This window comes from Jaculus jaculus, chromosome 6, assembly GCF_020740685.1.
Source record: "Jaculus jaculus isolate mJacJac1 chromosome 6, mJacJac1.mat.Y.cur, whole genome shotgun sequence".
Lineage (NCBI taxonomy): Eukaryota > Metazoa > Chordata > Mammalia > Rodentia > Dipodidae > Jaculus > Jaculus jaculus.
In genome coordinates, this window is record NC_059107.1 from 81,217,250 (window position 1) to 81,230,527 (window position 13,278).

General features: G+C 36.0%; 1 protein-coding gene across 2 annotated transcripts in view; it reads left to right on the plus strand.

Moving 5' to 3' along the window:
• Window positions 1–13,278, plus strand: part of Lrrk2 (leucine rich repeat kinase 2) — a 169,308-nt gene that overhangs the window by 89,460 nt on the left and 66,570 nt on the right. For both annotated transcript variants that reach the window (XM_004662176.2, XM_045152027.1), the window contains exons 32-36: window positions 1,457–1,658; window positions 3,014–3,102; window positions 8,711–8,898; window positions 9,691–9,845; window positions 10,988–11,134. In XM_004662176.2, the coding sequence (XP_004662233.2) occupies window positions 1,457–1,658; window positions 3,014–3,102; window positions 8,711–8,898; window positions 9,691–9,845; window positions 10,988–11,134 (781 nt within the window). The remainder of the gene's footprint in view (window positions 1–1,456; window positions 1,659–3,013; window positions 3,103–8,710; window positions 8,899–9,690; window positions 9,846–10,987; window positions 11,135–13,278) is intronic.

Sequence of the window (13,278 nt, forward strand, 5' to 3'; positions counted from 1 at the left end):
TGCTAGAGGTCATTCGTGTTTTCCTTTTATCTTAGCTCTTCTCTGATCTCCCTTTGTGTTTATGAATATGCCAGTAAACACTCTAGAGAAGTTCATTTTTTTCTCAGCTGGTGGTGACCCAGTAATTAAGGTGAGAGGAGACACTGGAAAAAGCTGCAGTCAGTACAAACAATACACTTTCAGTGCTGTCCTGTGGGTTCAACCAGGCATCCCTTTGTAAACCTGTGACCCAGCCCCAGAAAGCCCTTTCTACTTAATTTGTTTTCTGTGAAACATTCATTTATTTCTGTATGTCAGTTTTCTTGGGTTAAAACATAAACTTCCAATTGAAGTTCCAAGTCATCTTAATTTATAAATAATGAAGAGATATGAACATTAGTACTAGGTAAGGGTAAAGATTATATAAAATAATTTTTAAAATGACAGTTGCAGAATAATATGGAACTAATGTTTATAGGTGCTGAAATCAGGCTCCTAAATGTTCTTGATGCAAATGAGAGAAGAATAAGTTACACTTTTGTTTTTGTATATGCTGGAAAGGGTCTAGTTTCTATGTGTAGTAAATTTAATAATTGAAGTAGAAATTCTGATAGGTGAAAACAATGCAGGATTTTTCAGAGGTGTTGAAATGGGGAGAGTGTTCCCCCTGCTGGTTCTTAAAAGCATTTAGTCACTTTTGTTAAAGTTGACTAGGGCAGGCATTTCTGGCTTCTTCATACTTCTTCATGCCTCTCAATTATGACTAGAGTTACATTTCTCTATAAAATCAGAAATTCAAGAAAATATGAAAAGTATGTCTATTTTGGAAAGTCTCATGAGACCATTCTTTGAAAACCTTTTACTACATGTTCCTCAACAAGTAGACAATGGTTAGATTCCTATGCAGCACAGTAGTGGTCTTTCTGTCAGGCCAAAATCTTTGGCATTTACTTAAGTTTTCCCTAGTTAAAGGTTCTATAAGAAAGCAGAACTTAGATGAGACGATTTTGCCTCCAGATTTCTCTATTGATATTTGAAGTTTAACAACCTATATTTCTAAATAACATAAAATTTGATATTTTACCTAGTCTATTTTTACCTAAGAAAGTGATGTTCAAAAGCTCTTTTAACATTTACTGATATCTTACACTGACATGTCTATTGCATGTTATCTTAATGCTTGAGGAAACAAAATCATTCTTTTATGGTTAGTGACTTATCTTTGTTTTTGCAATAAAATGTATGGACAACTCGATAAATATTTTTATGCTATTTTATTTGATATTTTTCTCTAAGTAATTCGTGATTTGATTTTCTTCTATTTCATTTTACATTCATTACCATTTAGATTATTTTTGCATCATATTTCAATTTTATTGAAGATGCTTCTTTCTATGAAAACCATTATTATGGAATCTATCAACTGACAAATACATGATTTAAGTAGAGTTTTCACCTTGTCATTGTAATTTCATAGATCCGAGATCAGCCTGTTGTTGGGCAGCTCATTCCAGATTGCTACGTAGAACTTGAGAAAATCATTTTATCTGAGCGTAAATATGTGCCAATTGAATTTCCCATAATTGACCAGAAACGTTTATTACAACTAGTGAAAGAAAATCAGCTACAGTTGGATGAAAATGAACTTCCCCATGCCATTCATTTCCTTAATGAATCAGGTATGTGTACTTGTATTACGATACTGAGTCAAGGTAATTTGTAAATATTTATCTGTATCTTATATATAATTTATACTAACATGTAAGAGAGAATCAGCAAACTCTTAAGTTAGGATAGCAGCTTTATCTTTTTGGAAGATCACTTATGCATGAATTTTGAATCATATATCAGTTGATAAGTTTACAAACAACTCAAGGACAATTCAGGGAAGAATCCTTGAGCAAGAACTAAGATATAGGTTCTCTGGCTGGTGAAATTGCTCAGTGGTTAAGGTGCTTGTCTGTAAAGCCAACGGCCTGGGTTTGATTCCCTAGTATCCACATAAAGCCAGATGTACAAGTGGTGAATATCTGGAGTTTATTTGAAGTGGCTGGAGACCCTGGTGTACCCATTCCCTCTCTCTTTCTCTCTACTTCTCTCTGCTTGAAAATAAATAAAAATATTTTGAAAAGATATAGGTTCACAAATATGACTTTGCTATTTTGGAGATTCTAAATTCTGAGCTATCCACATTCTTTCATGGTATCAAATGAATTTAGTATGTGTGGAAGTTACTTTTATATGGCAATGTGAATTATTATAGTAGTTTAACTGGGCCACTTGGATAGTTGAAGGCTGGCTGACTTGATGTGGTTCCTGGGTTATACATCTTGCTCTTTGCATCGCATTTTGATCCAAACACATGCGTGCTATTGCTGTCCTCCATGTTTAGCTTGCTAAAAGTGTCAGCTCACTTCGACTATCAGCCTCAGTACTAGAAAGCTGTTTTTGATACCTGTATTTTGCTGTATGAAACCTTCTTCATATGGATTATCATCTCTTCCTTCCCCCATGATTCTTAAGTCCGATATGCTGAGATATGTTGTTCTCATTCATATTGAGGATAAAATATTTCTTTGTTCTATACATAGAGAAAGTAAAAAAAGGAAATTATGACTTTTTCTTTGTTTTTTTTGAGGCAGGGTCTTACTCTAGCTCATCCTGACTGGAACTCATTCTGTATCTCAGGCTGGCCTCAAAGTCATGGTGCTCATCCTACCTCAGCCTCTTAAGTGGTTAGATTGTAGTACTGAGCCACCATGCCTGGATTATGAATTTGTATTTATTTAATAAACATTTGATTTTCTATGCATACCACTACTTCAAATATGCTTGTAAATGATCAGGTTGAATAGCTCAAAAATACTTCTTTTTAATATTGAGACTTTGAGATCTGGGCAATTGGGGCACAGATAGGTCCATTTCTGCCATTAGCTATGCTCATGGTTCTGTAAGATGAGGTAGTTGGATTAGATTCTAATGAAGCTCACTGATATTTAAATAATTTAGATTCAATATTTCACTTTTATTACAGGGGTCCTTCTTCATTTTCAAGACCCGGCACTTCAGTTAAGTGACTTATATTTTGTGGAACCCAAGTGGCTGTGCAAAGTCATGGCGCAGGTTGGTATTTTCCATTCTGGTGGTTAGGGTTGTTGTGATTGAAGAGCAGAGTTGGTGACACCGAGCATGGAACACTCAGGGAAGAAACTACAGTTAACGTAGAAAACTGCATACTAGTTCACATACACAACTGCTAAAGAGCTTCCTGAAAGATGGGCAGCATCTTAGAGTTCACATTCATGACTTTGTTTCCAAGGCACATACAAATACCTAAGCCTTTAGTAGACCCTGGTGGTTGATTTCTTCAGTTGAATAAAGCTTTGTGAAAAATCTTTGGAGAAAATATGTTCAAGAAAGTTGTGAAACGCAAGAAGAAGCTGGGCATGGTGGTGCGTGTTTGTCACCCCAGCACTGGGGAAGTGGAGACCACAGGATCAGCGGCACTCCTAGGCTAGTCTCAGCTATGTCGTGAGTTTCAGACCAGCCTGGGCTACATGACCGCATGGAGGAGACTTGTCTGAGATTCAAATATTTACACCTTCACAGCTGGGGCTGGAGAGATGGCATAATTGGTTAAGCTACTTGCCTACAAAGCCTAAGGACTCGTGTTCTTATCTCCAGATCCCACACAAGCACAAGGTTGCACATGCCCACTAGGTGGCGCAAGCATCTGGAATTCAATTTCAGTGGTTGAGGCCTTGGCATGCCAATTCTCTCTCTCTAAAAAATAAAAATAAACAAATAAATAAAAGAAAAAAAACCTATGGCTTAAGGCAGCTATGCATATATTCTCCATTCATATTATATACACAAAGTAATTTTCTCCTAATAATCCATTACCAATGAGTTTATATCAATTAGTTATAATAACCCTTTTCTGGAAGTTTTTGCCAATCCAAGCAAAGCACACTACTCAGAATTTCCCAGACAATTTCTGTATTACGCATTGTACCATTTTTTGTCCCTAACTAGACATATATTAGCTCTCTCCTTCCAAATTTGACAAGTAAAAAGCTATCTTTTGCCACATAGTGCCAAGTAGTTTGGTTACCACAGCTGAGGACCATTGTGCACTGAGAACTCAGGAATGTCCCTTCCAGCAAGTATACCCATTGGCAAGATTTTATTGAGAAGCATAATTTATAGTTTTGCATGTAGCTCCCTGAGTTTTCTAACGTGTGTGTGTGTGTGTGTGTGTATGTATGTATGTATATATGTATATATATGTATATATGTGTGTGTGTGTATATATATATATATATATTCAATGAGAAAGAAACATCTCTTTCATTTAAACCATAATGCTAACTAAATTCCTGTAATCTTAAATGCTAGTTGCTAAAGCCATCTAAGAATAAAAAGGGAGATATTTTGAAGAAGGAACTCAGTTGATGATAGTCTTATACCATCGAATTTGAGAGAGTATATGTTAATATTAGTAATTAGCATTTAATCATAATGTGTGTTTTTAATAGTGTATATTTTAAATTTGATTTTAATTCTCTTGGACATAGGCCATGGAAACTGAATTTCTGCTTGATGATGGAACCAGTGGGTCAAAAGCACATACTCTAGATAGCTTTGTGTTACCTCTAAGTACATTTTAGCTTCCTCACATATTTTCATTTTCTTGAAATTTATTTATCTATTTGCAAACAGAGAGAGGTAGAGAGAAGAGAGATAGACAAAGAGAGAAAGAATGGGCAAACCAGAGCCTCCAGCTACTGAAAAAAAAAAAAATTACAGGTTCATGTGCCACTTTGTGTATCTGGCTTTATGTGGGTACTGGGGAATTGAACCAGGTTGTTGGGCTTTATAGGCAAGTGTCTTAACTGATGAGCCATTTCTCCAGCCTCATCTTCATGTCTTTATCTTTATAAATTTTTAAAAAAATTTTATCTATTTTTTTATTTATTTGAGAGCAACAGACAGAGAAAGAGGCAGAGAGAGAGAGAGAGAGAGAGAAAGAGAGAGAGAGAGAGAGGGAGAGAGAGAGAGAATGGGTACGCCAGGGCCTCCAGCCACTGCAAACAAACTCCAGATGCATGAGCCCCCTTGTGAATCTGGCTAATGTGGGTCCTGGGGAATTGAGCCTCGAACCGGGGTCCGTAGGCTTCACAGGCAAGCGCTTAACTGCTAAGCCATCTCTCCAGCCCTGTCTTTACATTTTTAAAAATAATGAAAATAATACTTTCTTATACATTCTTTTCTTAGTTCAGTATAACTAAATGGTAGCTCTAAATGGTAGCTGTTAGCTTTATACTTAGTGGTAATTTATATTTGATCTATTTGGTAACTGAAGGCATGCAAATTCAAATTTTGGAAATTAAAAAAATATATTATCCAAACTATACAGATATCATGATGTACATGCTGGAGACTGTGGCAGGTATAGAATCAAATAAAAAAATTGAGGAAGGTACATTTTGTTTAGCAAAGGGAGTTTATACTTACCCAGTAGAATTTTTTTCCAAGTAGTGATCCATAGCAGTGAGAAACTCCAAATAGACAAGGCAATGATAAAATTGCTCCCAACAGTGACATGTAACTCTGAAACATCTAAAGTTGCTCACTTAGGGATGATGTCAGGGTGAACATATCTTACAGAGTAGAATAAGATAGAACTTTGCATCACAGTTACATTTTGTTTCTTAAATGAAAATAACATTCATGAAGATTGTAGGAATAATTAAATTGTAACTTCATGAAAGTTCTTCTCATTATCATATTACCATGCTAATATAAGTGAATTTAATTTTTGTATCAGGGTCTCACTGTATAGATCAGGATGATCTAGAACAAACTATGTATCCCAAGATGACTTTACAAATCACTGTGTAGTCCAGGTAGAACTTTGTGGCAATCCTCCTGTTTCAACCTCCCAACTGCTGGGATTCTAGGCGTGAATCTTTATGGCTGGATTTTAAAGTGACATATTAAATTAAGAATTAAAACAATTCAGTATGCCATGAAAGATTTAAAGTGTCAGTAAAAAGTGATAATTCAAATTTCCTTTGAACTTAATAAATGACATCACTTTAATCTTTGCTAGTAAATATGTCATTATCACTTGTGTTTAAAGGAAACAAAAAGTATAAATAACCCAGTGAAACCAGGAGTAAATTTGTTTGACATTGATCAGAAAAAAATAAATAAAGGTATTCACTTTCACAGATCCTCCAGACAAGTTCAGGAACACTGTCTTGGGGCAGGGAGGTGTAATAAACCCTCTTACTCTGTCTGCTCTGAGTTGTTGAGTCACTGAACTTATTAAAGAATATTCTGCCAAGGTAGGGGGAAACTTAACAAAGCACATTTCGTTGTGTGATAAAATAAATATGAAAGAGACCTATTGAATTAGTCAGGTGGAGTTTGACAAGCTTGCATTGTGATTTAATCTTAATAAAATATACCTGAAAATACGGAGGAAACTTCTATTTCCTTAAGAAGGCATATAAATTAGCCATATGCGCTCACAGACTGAAGGGATGTTAGGAGGTCTTTTGAAGATGATGAAATTAAGCTGATGTTTCAGATTTAATTGCTATGTAAAACTTGGCAGCTTCAGACATTTTAAGCATTTATTATGTCCCACTGTTCTGTGGGCTGACCTGGTACTGGCTCAGGTCATTCACCTCTTCGCTGAACTTTACTGAAGTTCAGAAATGTTACAGCTACATTTTGGATTACACTGGAGCGCCCCCATGTGGCCTCTCCCGTGGCTAAACTGGGCTTTCCTCTGGCAAGGTCATCACAAGGTGGCATACTGTCAAGAGAAGGGAAGAAAACCTTGACAGTTCTCTTAAAGTCTGGGATCCGCATTGATCGAATGCCAGTTCTACTTCATTCCAGTAACCCGCGCTTCCACATACCCAGGACAAAGGGAAGAAAAGAAATGCCATCTTTTGATGGCTTGAATAGTACAGAGGTATAGGGAGATACAAAACTGTTTGAACCCACCTTTGGAAATATCCAGTGCAAAAGTGGTAGCACAGTAAAAACCTATTAGAAAATCATTCTTATAAGAAGAACAAATTGTAGTAAGTAGATAATAATAGCTAGCATGTAAGAGCTATGTGCTTTTAAAGATGATCTCACATTTATAGCAACTTTTCATGGTCACTTTGTTAGCTCCTGTGTTCTAGTCGGGTAAGAAGATGGGCAGAGATTAAAGGTTCACTTACAGAAGCAGGTAGAGTTAGGATTTCCAGACAAGTAGTTGGACTCCAATTTCTGTACACTCAAATCATGAATAAAATTATCTAATCAAATTTCACTCTGTCCACAATATTCAGCATCTATCATGTTCCAGATGTTCCGGTACAGGGTTTGTGTGGTCATAGGGCTGACATTCAAACAAACAATAGACACTTAATGTGATATGTGGTATAGAATGCTATGAACAATATATAGTAAATCTGTAACAGCCTATCTCTCTCTCTCTCTCTCTCTCTCTCTCTCTCTCTCTCTCTCTCTCTGCCATATGAGTGATCGGGCACTGCTGTAAATTTATAAGCTGAGAGAAGCCTCATCTGGCGAGTTTTATGATAAAGATTTCCATTGTACTGGCTCAGTCACTGCTACAGACATTGGTTCATTATACATATTAAATAAAATATAAGTCTTTGGGCCTAAGAGTGCTATAATCTAATATCTCACTTGAACATTAACAAAATAATGCTTACACCTACTTAGGGAATCTTTAAACATTATAAATCTACTAAGGAAAATTAGGCATAAACCTCTCTTAATAATAGATAAAATAAATTGAATATGTCCATAATTATAGGTAGCATGGGGCTTACCACATGCTAAAATTGTCATATGTACTTTGGAATTTTTACATATGCCATTTTCATTTTTATTTATTTTTATTTATTTATTTTGGTTTTTCGAGGTAGGGTCTCACTCTGGTCCAGGCTGACCTGGAATTAACTCTGTAGTCTCAGGGTGGCCTCGAACTCACGGCGATCCTCCTGCCTCTGCCTCCCGAGTGCTGGGATTAAAGGCGTGCGCCACCACGCCCGGCTTCATTTTCATTTTTATTATCTCATTTTACAGAGAAGGATCTGCTTTACTTTTTAAACAGGCAGATACTTTTCCCGAGGTCACACAGCCAGTAGCAAAGCCTGAATTTGGACCCAGGTTTGGCATCCAGATTCAGATTCTCAGCTGACGCAGTGACAGTTGGCACTGGCAGCGTCCTGCACTCGCCGGGTTGCATATTCAGACTAGGTTCTCACTCTTCCTCCCGACTTGCTGACCCAGACTTGACCGGTAGAATGAAGCCACATGGGTTAGTTATTGCACCTTTCTTCCTGTGGATGTAAGGCCTCCAGTCATGTACTTGAAAAGTGATTATTTCTACTGCACACCTGGGAGGATAATGTATTAGTGATAAGACAGCACTATAAAACGTGGAAAATCTTGCTAGTCATTGGTTTCAAATTCTGACCTTACTCAACTCCCTTTAATTTTCTTAACTAAATTATTTTCTGATGCCCCATTGGGCTTCTAGACTGTCTGGCTTCTAGAAAAATTCTGTCCATGTTGTACTGGCCAAGTTGTCCTTAAAATGTTCATGGGTCAAAAAGATATGGAGTGCTTTAAATGTGAACATTTCAAAAAAATGAATCCCTATGATTTTTTATGAGTTTAAATCTTTTAGATTTTGACAGTAAAAGTGGAAGGCTATCCAAAACATCCAAAAGGAATTATTTCACGTAGAGATGTGGAAAAATTTCTTTCAAAGAAAAAGCGATTTCCAAGGAATTACATGACCCAGTACTTTAAACTCTTGGAAAAATTCCAGATTGCCTTGCCGTTAGGAGAAGAATATTTGTTGGTTCCAAGCAGGTAATATAAACTTTAAAAATTAAATTTTTAGAAATTTACTTTATGTTTTATAATTGTCAAATTAACTTTGTTCTATAGTAGATGTACTAAATATTTTTTGCTTCTTTTGTAATCTTTCTATTAATGTATAGTGTATATTTTTAAAAGAAAAATTCACATTTAACACTTTAAATAAATAGCACATTTGTTTACATGTAATTGCGATTTGGCTTAACAATGCTCAAATTAATTAAGAAAGGCTCATAGTGATTCGGGCAGTATGTGTATGCATGTTTCTGTCTGAGTGTTCTTACTCAGACATAGTTATTGTTTTAAGGAAGACAGTGCTTGTCAACAGAGTTTTAAAAGAATTTGTGGTATCACAGTGGAGGCTCATGTACTATATTTATTATATTAGTTATATTAAGGAAATGTTTCTTATTGCTTTAAAAGCAACTGGGGAATGTTATGAAGTAATACATTGAAAGTATAATGATATTGATGGGTAGATGGAAATTGTAAATATAGATACATACTATTTTCCTAAACATTTTTCATTGTGTAATATGAATATCTTTTAATGCATAATTAACTAAAATAATATATTAGTATATGTCAGATTGTTAAAAAAATATGTTCCCACTATATCTGAGCATGCATTTGAGTTGATTAAATAATTGTTGAGATTTTTATGTGGATGAGCAATCGGAAGAGAAATTACCCAAAAGGGTGCTGTATACCTTCACTGACTTCAAGCAGTAAGAAGCTTTGGTCAATATCATTGGGCATATACTGACATTCTTTTTTCTTAAGTTTATCTGACCACAGACCTGTGATAGAACTTCCTCATTGTGAGAACTCTGAAATTATCATTCGGCTATATGAAATGCCCTATTTTCCAATGGGATTTTGGTCAAGACTAATCAATCGATTACTTGAAATTTCTCCTTTCATGCTTTCAGGGAGAGGTATGTATTTAACAAAACAATATTTAAAGAAACTAGGAAGAAAACACAAAGTAATATGGCATTTTCCTTCAGAGTTTATTTGCTTAGAAGATAATTGAATTGAACAAGTAAGCTCATAAGACATTAGAGTGCTCAATACATGAACACACCTCAACTGGTTGGGAAGAATTTGTTGGGAAGAAAAAGCTTCAGTTTTTATTTCATACATATTTCCAACAGCTATGAATATGTACTCCCCAAAACTCAGCAAATGAGAAGCAATAATTTCAAAAGGACAGATTACTAGCAGTCATTGGATTAAATGTTCACAGAGATGAAAAGACAGCAGCCCAGAAATGACCACTGCAGAGTGAAGGAGTTTCACTTAACAAGTATAGCAGGTGCTGGCCATTCAGGGGAGGGTTATTATGTTCCTGGTCTCTTGCCAAATTCTCTAGAGATTTGCAGAAAGGAATAACAAGCTTTTCATTCTAGAATAAAAAGTTGTTTTATACTCCAACAGGAAAAAAGATTTTTTTTTTTGAAAAGATGATTTGTATGTTACTGGTTTCTGAGATAAATCTCATCTTGCCTGTAATCAATCAACACATAGGTGGTTATAGTTCATTTAAAAGTTCAGGAATGAGGGTTGGAGGGATGGCTTAGTGGTTAAGGCATTTGTCTGCAAAGCCAAAAGACCCAGGTTTGATGCCCTAGGACCCATATTAGCCAGATGCACAATGGGACACATGAGTCTGGTGCACCCATTCTCTCTCTTTCTCCCTGTTTCTCTGTAAAATAAATAAGTAAAAATAAAATATTAAAAGGAATGGCTTTAATATAGCATAAGTTACTTTTAGGCAGTTATAAAAACTTATTCATAATTATCTCTATTCATGGATTAATCATGTTACATTACTTAGCAGCCTGAACCTGAGATGTATGTAAGTTGGGTCATATGTGGGCATTATATGTACATTATTGAGATGTTAAATATATAGTATTTAATATATTTATGGAAAAGTATTCATACAATTCAAAGAGCCAATATTTATTTTCAAAAATTTATGTGTTGTTGTTGCTTGTGAATGGTTTTTCCCCTTTAATATATAAAACAATTAATAATTAATGGATATATATGGATCCCTTTAAACTTCCTTCAGATCGAGCACTTCGCCCAAACAGAATGTACTGGCGACAAGGTATCTACTTGAATTGGTCTCCTGAAGCTTATTGCCTGGTAGGATCTGAAGTCTTAGATAATCACCCTGAAAGTTTCTTGAAAATTACAGTTCCATCTTGTAGGAAAGGTAAGAAAGTTAATTCAAGCCATGAACTATACTGGTAAGGAAGTCTAAGCTTAAAAACAGCAATAACTTTCTAGAGCCATGGCATGTGGCACTTTCCTGTTGTTCCAGCTATGTGGGAGTCTATAGGAGGATAATTTGAGCCCAAGAGTTCAAGACAAGCCTACAGAATTCAGCAGGGACCTGTTTCAAAAAAACACAAACAAATCAATCAACTAAACCAGCAAAGAACAAACCTCAACAACTTTCCCACTCCTGCTTGATAGCTTTATATTACCAGTAAGACTGCTGAGCTCACTTTTAAATTTTTTGTCATTAAATTTTTTTAATTTATTTTTAGTTTACAAAATAATTTTCATATACTTATATCATTACATTTTGCTTATATGCCTACATTAATATCTTGTATTCATACTCCACCCATCTTTTAAAATTTTTTTATTACTAGTTATGTACACAGTGTATATATAGTCATGTTGGTACCATCATTAGCTACCTCCCTGTCCTCTCCCTCCACAGGGACCCTCCTTATTGGGGAATGTGGGTCGTGCATTGTGGGGTTAGCCATCAGTTATGGGTCAGAGGCAATGTCTTTGTGCATAGTGACCCAACATATGGCTCTAACCATCTTTCTGCCCCCTCTTCTACAAATTTCCCTGAGCCATGTTGGGTTCCTATGGGGTCTACTTCAGTGACAAGGTCTTGGGAGCCTTTGTGTCACTGGATATCTGGTTTGGTAGGAGCTGAGTTTCCCTTTGTCTGTCTCCTTCACTCTTGTGCTGGCACTAGGTTTACCAAGAAAGCCGCACTCTTGCTCATTTTCCCAGTTACTCTATGGTTTCAGATGGGATGCTATTGAGGTGTGATGGGCTGATTCTCTCCTCAGGTTCTGCATACATCTGAAAAAGAGAAGCAAATTCTCCAATTCCCTGTCCAGTTCTTTGCCCCACTTTGTGAGTGGGTTGTTTAACTTTTTATTGTTTAGGTTTTGAGTTCTTTGTAGATTATAGAAATTAGGCCTCTGTCAGTTGTATATCCATCAAAATTTTTCTCCCATTCTGTGGATAATCTACTGACTCTTCTTATTGTATATTTGCCTGTGAAAAAACATTTCAGATTTGTGAGATCCCAGTGGTTGAGTGATTGTTTATGTTCCTAAGTTACTGGGGTTTTGTTCAGGAAGTCTTTTCCCATTTCTAAATCATGGAAAGTTCCCCCTATTTTTCTTCTAGTAGTAACCAAGTTTCTGGTCTTATACTGAGGTCTTTGATCCATTTGGACTTGATTTTTGTGCATGGCGAGACATGTGCATCAAGTTTCATTTTCCTGAATATGGTTGTCTAGTTTGTCCAGCACCATTTGTTGAAGATGCTGTCTTTTTTCCAGCCTATATTTTAGGGCTTTTATCAAATATCAAGTAGCTGTAGTTAACTGACTCAAAGTCCAGGTCCTGGATTCTGTTCCATTGGTTTATAATCTTGTCTTTATGCCAGTATCATGCTGTTTTTATTACCATGGCTTTGTAATATAGCTTTAGATCAGGTATGGTGATGCCTCCAGAAGTGTTTCTTTTCTTGAGGATATGCTTGGATATCTGAGGCCTTCTGCCATTTCATATGAATTTTGAGATCATTTTTTATGTCTCTGTGAAGAAGAAGGTTGGGATTAAAAAAAATTTTTTTTTGGTTTATTTTTATTTATTTATTTGAGAGCGACAGACAGAGAGAGACAGAGAGAGAGAGAGAATGGGCATGCCAAGGCTTCCAGCCACTGCAGATGAATTCCAGATGCGTGCACCCCCGTGTACATCTGGCTAACGTGGTTCCTGGGGAATCAAGCCTCAAACCAGGGTCCTTAGGCTCCATAGGCAAATGCTTAACTGCTAAGCCATCTCTCCAGCCCAAATGTTGGGATTTGTATTGGTACTGTATTTAATCTTTATGTTGCCTTTGGTAAGATTGCCATGTTCACAAGGTTAATTCTGCCTGTCCAGGAGTTTGGGAAGTCTTTCCATTTTCTCAAGTCCTCCTCAATTTCTTCCTTTTCTTTTTGAGTGTTTTATGTTTTCATTGTATTAGTTAATGTTATTCCAAGGTATTTTATTTTTTGCTGTTGCTATTTAAAATGGGACAATGTCACTTATTTCT